Below are 8851 nucleotides of genomic sequence, written 5' to 3' on the forward strand. Positions count from 1 at the left end.
AAGAAATGAGACAAATTAAATGTTAAACAATGCAGTACTGTATGTATGTGCAACAGGTGTTCTATTCTATGTGTTTCTCTGGTAGTTATTATGAATTTGGACCATAGAAGTTGGGGAAGGGTTTGTGACTGGGGCAGGGATGGTGGTGTGGGACTGAGCACTGAAGGGTAACAAGGGTTTCAGTGATCAAGCAGACAACCTTTAGAAACCAGGAGAGACATGGCAAAGGGTCGATGGGAAGTTAGAGGCAGGGGTGAGAATACCTGCCTTGCAGAAGCAGAAGTAGTAGGAAGGTGGGTAGCAGGTAGTATGCATCTAGATGATACACGCATGTTATTTTGGAGTAAGATGGAGGAGTTTAGACTTAATTAAGCTTGGGACCCCGACTAGTAAGTATATTGAAATCTTCAAATCATAAGGCCTTGGAGGGTGGTTCTTAAAATCCAGCCTGATTTCCTCTCTGCAAGAGAGTCATCAGCTTACCCCAGCTCCTCTGCTCTGCTATTACTTATCATTTCTCAGCCTCCCCGTCTCCTTCTTTTCCCTCAAGGAAAATTAAACTTTCTTCACCAAAATGTGGTACTAATACTAATATTTCCTAGCTTACCATATGCCTAGCATTTGCATATATGAATGTATTTACTTCTCAGAAGTTGGGTGTTATCCTCATTCTACACCTAGGAAAGAAGTGTGGGGAAGTTAAATTGCAGAAGGTCACACAGCTGAGTAGTAGAAGAGTTGAGGAATGGATTCAGGTCGTCTAACGCTCCACTGCGCCTGTGTAGTCCTTGGGGAGCAATTGTAGTTTCTTTAGCAGGAGAGTTCTGACTCCTGCGTTTTTCCCATTTATCAGCTTTTCCCGTGTATCTGCATTCCCTAGCTTCCTATCATCTTAGGAGGCCATTATCCATTCTCTCAATTGCCACTTCTTCTATAAAGTCTTCCTGAGACCACAGTCTAGCTTCTGTCCTCCTGTGTCTGTGCTGCTCCCCGTGCCTGGCTCCATTACAGGACTCAGCAGAGGGTTCTACACTCGTTATTTTGTCTGTCTCCTCTGTCCTGGGAGCAAGAGCTCAAGAATTGTGTCTTTTATCTCACTCCTTGTAGACCCTAGAATAGTAATAAATGTATGTTTATTGAATGAGTGAGGAACATAATTCAGGGGATGTTTTAAGCATATTGGTTATAAGGTAGTATTAGAATGAATGGAGGGTAGGGCAGTGCCTGTGACTCAGTGGGTAGGGTGCTGGCCCCATATACCGAGGGTGGTGGGTTCAAACCTGGCCCTGGCTGAACTTCAACAACAAAAAAATAGCCAGGCATTGTGGTGGGTGCCTGTAGTCCCAGCTACTAGGGAGGCTGAGGCAAGAGAATCGCCTAAGCCCAGGAGTTGGAGGTTGCTGTGAGCTGTGTGATGACACGGTACTCTATGGAAGGTGAGAAAGTGAGACTCTGTCTCTACCAAAAAAAAAAAAAATGAATGAATGGAGGGTAGAAAACTAAAGATATGACTTGGCGCCTGTAGCTCAGGGGCTAGGATGCCAGCCACATACACCAGAGCTGGTGGGTTCAAATCCAGCCTGGGCCCACCAAACAACAATGATGACAACTACAACCAAAAAAGCCAGGCGTTGTGGTGGGCACCTGTGGTCTCAGCTACTTGGGAGGTTGAGGCAAGAGAATCGCTTGAGCCCAGGAGTTGGAGGTTGCTGTGAGCTGTGACACCACAGCACTCTACCCAGGGGGACAGCTTGAGACTTTGTCTCAAAAAAAAAAAAAAGAAAGAAAGAAAGAAAAAAGAAAACTAGAGATAGAATAAAAGAAGTAGAGACTATTGCCATAGCAACCAAGGATGAGACGGTGTGGCCCTGGGAATGAAGAATGAAGGGTAAATTTAAGTCACATGTAGAAGAAAACAGTTTATATAATCAGCGACAGACAGGAGAGAGAGTGAATGAGGAAAGACATGAGTACAAAGCTGGAAAAGGAGCCGGTCTGTATGAGTCTGTAGTGGGAGTGCATGATGTTAGAATAGAATTTCAGAGTTTGTTTTGAGTTTTATATTTCTCTATAATTATTAAGGAAAGGACCAGCAACTTATGAAACCTTTTTTTTGTAGTCAGATGATAAAGTGATTATTCACATCGACAACGAATTAAGTAGAAACTGTGTGAACAACAGAGGCCTCGACGTGTTTGCAGTAGAAGTGGCACCAAAATCTACGATGGTAATGCATTGTTTTCTAAGTAGAGCCTTCTGTTTTATCTCTGTGAAAGGAAATTTTTGGCAGTTAGTGCTATGGATAAGCGTGTAATTATGAAATGAGGTAGAAACTATTTTAAGTCTGATATTTATATCAGTCTCCTTCTGCGATTCTAACCCAATTCTGTTCCTTATCTGGGTGAGTAACTGGGAGCTGTAGCTCTGGGAAGGTGTTTGCTTCTCTTTCTGCCACACTTCTTCACGCGCTCACACACCAGCTAAGGACTGGGATGTCGGCTGGGAGTCAGACCAGATCGTGCTGTTAGCCCCCAGGTCGTGGTTTGCCCGTCCCTGTAAGGACAATGCCATAGAATCTGCTGCACAGGAGTATTTTTTATACTGGGCCTCAAAATGTCCTATTGAGAAATAATCTACAAATAACAATAGATAAACAGAAAGTAAAAGCTCTCTGTTTTTCTGTGCAGGTTTGTCAACATGTAATGCCTCTGAATGAACGACAAGAATGGACACATTATTGTGTATATTCCCTTATTTCTTAAATAATCCTGCCTGGAACTATCAAACTAAGAATTATTTCAGATTTAGTCTGTTATTCTTTAATCAACTAATATTACTTAATTTAACTGATGTACCTACATAATAATCTATTTAATTTATATGCATTTACATTTATGTCCATGTTGTATACTTTATTATTAAAATATAAATAATGTTTTTAATGTATGGCCTTCTTGTTTTAGTGGGACATCTGAGCATACTTTTTTTTTTTTTTGCAGTTTGTGGCCAGGGCTGGGTTTGAACCCGCCACCTCTGGCATATGGGGCCGGCACCCTACTCCTTTGAGCCAGAGGCACCTCCTCTCTCAGTACTTTTTTAAAGATAATAAGTCAAAATAAAATTACAGGTGATATTTTAAAAAATAAAATATAAGGAACTCTATAAAATTTTTTATACTTTAGGTTTATCACACTGATTCTTTAAAATCTAAAAAAAAATATAGGCTCAGCGCCCATAGTTTAGGGTGCCAACCACATACACCAGGGTTGGTGGGTTTGAACCTGGCCTGGGCCTGCTAAACAATGACAACTACAACAAAAAAATATCCAGGTGCTGTGGCAGGCACCTGTAGTCCCATCTACTTGGGAGGCTGAGGCAAGAGAATCACTTTTAAGCCCAAGAGTTTGAGGTTGCTGTGAGCTGTGACACCACAGCACTCTACCCACGGTGACATAGTGAAACTGTCTATAGTCCCAGCTATTTCGGAAGCTGAGGTAAGAGGCTCACTTGGGCCCAAGAGTATGAGGTTGCTATTGCCGTGGATCCTACCCAGGCAACAGAGTGAGACTCTGCCTCCAAAAAAAAAAAAAAAATTATTTTTAAAGCAATAAAATGTGAAAGCATTTTATTAATTGTGAAAACCCTGTAACTGTGATCATACTTTCTGTTCTACTTTACAAAGTATTGAATTATGAGACATTAATGATCTGGCTATGATATTGAAAGCGTATAATAAAGTTATATATGCCCCCAAATTGTAAAGGGACTTTTACAATAGGATGATAGGTGACATAAAGTGGTATAATTGGAACTTGGGAACTCAAGAAAAAAGAATAACAAGCACTTAAACTTCACTTTCCACCAGGAAAGGGGTTTAAAGGTTGTCACTAAATGGAGCAACCCTTTTTAAGCCCCTTTTTCCATTAGAGGGGGAAAAACCCAAAACTGTCTTAACTGTCTCATTTTCAATTAGTCAGTAGAAAATACAAAGATACTTTGTTTCAAGTCAGACTTTTCCAGGTGAATATAAACCCAAGGGAATCCGCGAATATACACAGACACCTCCTTGTAAAATTTTATAATGACTATTTTGTGAATAAAGGTATATTTAGCTACAATTTCCCATTTTCCATATTTAGGGTGACTTTAGGGGCAACCTTTGGGATGCCTTAAAAACTAGGCTACATTTGTGGATTTTTAAATTAATTTTTAAAGATTACTTGAATATTGTGGTACTGGAATATCCAGAAGAACTTAATTCAAGTCCTGAAATATTTGACGCATAGATTGATAGTAATTCTGTAACCAATCAAATGTACTTGATTAACATACAAGAATGTCTTCTTGAGTTTTGAGAGGCGATTCCTTTTTTCAGAGTTTTGCACAGATTAACTATGCTCTTTTCTAAGGTAATTTTACTTATGGTTTAATTTGAAAAGCAGGAGGCCCCACTGACTGGAAGGACGTCAGGGGCCCCGTCTCCCCTGGGATCTGATCCCTGCCTCACTGAAACTCCCCATGGCTGAGTTTCATCTACATTCCCCCGATAATGGCTTTTCTCCCTTGTTATTTACTCATGTTTTAGCCTCTTTATCTTTTTAAGAAACTTCTCGCTTCCCATCTTATCATCTTTCTTCTCCCCTCCTCTTCCTGGTGAAAGCACTTGAAGGAATTGCCCACCTTGGCGACATCTACTTTCTTGACTCCCATTCATTTTTTCCAGTTAATTCAACCAGTTGTTTGCTCCCAGGACATCAGTAACTTCCTTGTCCAGAGGATATTTTAAAGTCTTCTCTCCACTGTTAGACACTGTGTTCTTCAGATTTTCGTTTTACTTCTGACCATTTCTTTTCAGGCTTCTTTCCACCCATACTCCTGTAGTTTCTCCCAATTTCCACATTCTCTCCCTCCTCAGACCATTTGTATGTGGCCTTTCCTTCTTGCCTGGAGAGTCATTCTTTCCTCTTTACTCTTCGTTGATGTCTCAGGGAATACGTCACTTTTCCCAAGACTCCTTTGCCAATCACTTCCCTTGCCAGTAGTCTCCGACGGCCTCACACGTAGCTCTCACTCCTGCGGCAGCGCCCGCCACGCTGCATGGGAATTGCTATTGGTTCCCCTGCACCCCTGGCCAGGTTGAATGCACAACAGTAATAACTCCAGACTGTGCCCTAGAAACTAGGATGTGAGAGATACCCAGTGAATATCGGTAGAGTGGTTGAATGAAATAGGTGGAAAATAAAAATAAATTTACATAGAACATGAAGTTTTCCTAATTCTTAAGGATATGTATACATTAAAACTAGAACCATAAGTATTAAAAGTCTTATTACTATTCAATTCCATTTACCTAGACTTTGTTTTTCATCTTATTAATTAACAGGTTAAAAAACAACTGAAACAAAAATTTGATTCTTTCACTGTCTATCTAACTTGGAGTATCTTTCTTTCTTTTTTCGGAGACAGAGTCTCAGTTTATCACCCTGGGTAGAGTGCCATGGTGTCATAAACTCACAGCAACCTAAAATCCAAATTATTGAGCTCAAAGTGATCCTCTTGCCTCAGCCCCCTCAGTAGCTGGGACTACAGGTGCCCCCACAATACCCAGCTAGTTTTTAGCGATGAGATCTCATTCTTGCTCAGACTGGTCTCGAACTCATGAGCTCAAGAGATCCACCTGCTTCGACCTCTAGAATGCTGGGATTACAGGCCTGAGGCACTGCATCTGGCTAACATGGAGTTTTAATTAGAGAATAGATTACTGTAATTCCTTTCAATTCTAAACTGTTACAATTTAAATGTTGAGTATCACATGCTGTCACGAGCAATTTTTAAATTACTTATTTTGTTGATTTTCTATTAAATATTGGAGTAGATCTGTTTTTTTTGAAACAGTGGACTTCTTTCAGAACTATTTTGGTACAGGTTTAATATGAAGCAGAAACTCCATATACTACACTAATCAATTTTGGATATAACACAGGAAAATGGAAATGTTATTTCTGATTTTGGCCACCAGACGGTGAACATATTTTATTCATAAGAGAGATAGATGGATGCAGGGGAAGATTTCTCCCCACTAGAAGTCCTTTGTGACTTCTAAGGCTGTTTCTGGCAAAACATATTGGTCACTATAGTTGTACGTGTACTCAGGCATATAAAACTATCCTTATTAGAGAGAACGTAAAAATTATTTCTAACTTAGAAAGTGTACACTTAAATTTTCTGCTCTTAACAAAGTATTGACTTTCACTTCTTCATGAATTTACAAGTAAAAGGACATTCAGAGGTATTACAAAGCTCATCTTCACTATTCAGCCTTGCTTAATTTATGGGGGAAAAGTAATGATTTAAGGAAAAATGAAGCAAACAGTGGTAATAACTTAGACGAAGTAAACCATCTCCTGTGATGAGATAATTTCGGGGACTAGGAATAGCTGTTGAAAGTCTTAGGGATAAAGGATTTGGGTTGGTTTGAAGTGCCTGTACTTGTTAGTGAGAGCTACCACTAAGGAAATGAAGACTAAGTATCAATTCTTTTTTTTATTGTTTGGGATTCATTGAAGATACAAAGAATTAGGTTACACGGATTGCATTTGTTAGATAAAGTCCCTCTTATAATTGTGTCCTACCCCCAAGAGGTGTGCCATCCACCATGACCCCCCAACCCCTCTCTCCTCCCCTCTCCCGTTCCCCTACCTCCTCATTCCCCTACCCCACCTGTTGTATTAGCCCATCTACTGCCTTTATATCCGAATTGAGCACATTGGATTCTTGCTTCTCCATTCTTGTGATGCTTTACTAAGAAGAATGTGTTCTACCTCCATCCACGTTAATACAACAGATGTAAAGTCTCCATCTTTTATAATGGCTGAATAGCATTCCATGGTATACTTATACTACAGCTTGTTAATCCATTCCTGGGTTGGTGGGCATTTAGGCTGTTTCCACATTTTGGCGACTAAATTGAGCTATGATAAACAGTCTAGTGCAAATGTCCTTATGATAAAATGATTTTTTTTCTTCTGGGTAGGTGCCCAGTAGTGTGATTTCAGGATCAAATGGGAGGTCTAATTTGAGTCCTTTGAGGGTTCTCCATGCTTCCTTCCAAAAAGGTTGTATTAGTTTGCAGTCCCATCAGCAGTGTAAAAGTGTTCCCTTCTCTGCACGTTCACACCAGCACCTGCAGCTTTGTAATGTGGGCCGTTCTCACTGGGGTCAGGTGATATCTCAGGGTGGTTTTGATTTGCATTTCTCTGATGATCAGGGACAATGAGCATTTTTTCAAATGTTTGTTAGCCATTCATCTGTCTTTAGAGAAGGGTCTATTCATGTTTCTTCCCCAGTGACAAATGGGATTATTGGGTCTTTTTTTGTTGATTGAGTTCTCTATAGATCCTAGTTATCAAGCTTTTCTCCAATTCATAATATACAAATATCTTTTCCAATTTTAAAGGTTGTGTGTTTGCTTTGTTTGTTGTTTGCTTAGTCGTACAGAAGCTTTTCCATTTAATTAAGTCCCATTTGTTGATTTTTGTTGTTGCAATCACCACGGAAGTCTTCATAAAATCTTTCCCCAGGCCAGATCTTCAAGTGTTTTTCCCACACTTTCTTTGAGGATTTTTATTGTTTCATGCCTTAGATTTAGATCTTTTATCCTTCTTGAATCAATTTAAGTGTTGAGAGGTGTGGGTCCTGTTTCAGTCTTTTACATATGGTTATCCAGTTCTCCCAATACCATTTAGGGATTCTTTTCCCCAGTGTATGTTCTTGTTTGATTTATCAAAGATCAGCTGGCTGTAAGATGTTTTATCTCATGGTTTTCTATTAGGTTCCAAATGTCAGTGTTTCTATTTTTGTGTCAATACCATGCTGTTTTGATCACTATCGCCTTGTAGTATAACCTAAAGTCAGGTAGGGTGATAACCCTGGCTTTGTTTTTATTCCTAAGAATTGCCTTGGCTACACAGGGTTTTTTCTGGTTTCATACAAAACGAAGAGTTATTTTTTTTTTCAAAAAAATACTTTTTCTTGAAAGTATGATGATGGTATATCACTGGGGATTGCACTGAATCTGTAGAGTGCTTTGGGAAGTATAGACATTTTGACAATGTTGATTCTTCCCAACCCTGAGCATGGTGCATTCTTTCATTTGTTAATATCTTCTCCTATTTCTTGTCTTAGGGTTTCATAATTTTCTGTGTAGAGCTCCTTTGCCTCTTTTGTTAGGTATACTCCTAGGTATTTCTTTTTTTATCTTTTTTTTTTTTCTTTCTTGAGCTACTGTGAAGGGAATTGTGTCCTTGATTAGCTTCTTATCTTGGCTGTTACTGGGATATACAAAGGCTACTGAGTTGTGGACATTGATTTTATATCCTGAGACATTACTGTATTTTTTGATCAATTCCAGGAGTCTTGTGGTTAAATCTTTGGGGTTCTCTAAGTATAAGATCATATCATCATGAAAGAGCTAGAGTTTGACCTCCTCTGCCCCCATTTGGATGCCCTTTATTTCTTTCTCTTGCCTGACTGTATTGGCTAGAACTTCCAGCGCTATGTTGAATAGTAATAGTGACAGAGGACAACCTTGTCTGGTTCCAGTTCTAAGTGGAAAAGCTTTCAGTTTTACTCCATTCAGTATAATATTAGCTGGGGGGTTGTCATAGATGGCATCAATCAATTTATGAAATGTGCCACCTATGCCTATATTCTTAACTCTTCAATTAGAAAAGAATGCTGGATTTTACCAAATGTTTTATTTTGCATCTATTGAGAAGATCATATGGTCTTTGTTTTTGCTTCTGTTGATATGGTGAATTATATTTATGGACTTGCATATGTTAAACCAGCC

General features: G+C 39.4%; 1 protein-coding gene across 1 annotated transcript in view; it reads left to right on the forward strand.

The window, feature by feature from the left end:
- Nucleotides 1-2939, forward strand: part of EFCAB7 (EF-hand calcium binding domain 7) — a 40304-nt gene extending 37365 nt beyond the window's left edge. The window contains exons 12-13 of the mRNA XM_023515123.1: nucleotides 2120-2227; nucleotides 2688-2939. Of these exons, the coding sequence (XP_023370891.1) occupies nucleotides 2120-2227; nucleotides 2688-2762 (183 nt within the window). The 3' untranslated portion in view covers nucleotides 2763-2939. The remainder of the gene's footprint in view (nucleotides 1-2119; nucleotides 2228-2687) is intronic.
- Nucleotides 2940-8851: the final 5912 nt, after the last annotated feature.

The sequence above is a fragment of the Otolemur garnettii genome, unplaced genomic scaffold, assembly GCF_000181295.1.
Source record: "Otolemur garnettii isolate 467f Iridium unplaced genomic scaffold, OtoGar3 scaffold00066, whole genome shotgun sequence".
In the NCBI taxonomy this organism is placed as follows: Eukaryota; Metazoa; Chordata; class Mammalia; order Primates; family Galagidae; genus Otolemur; species Otolemur garnettii.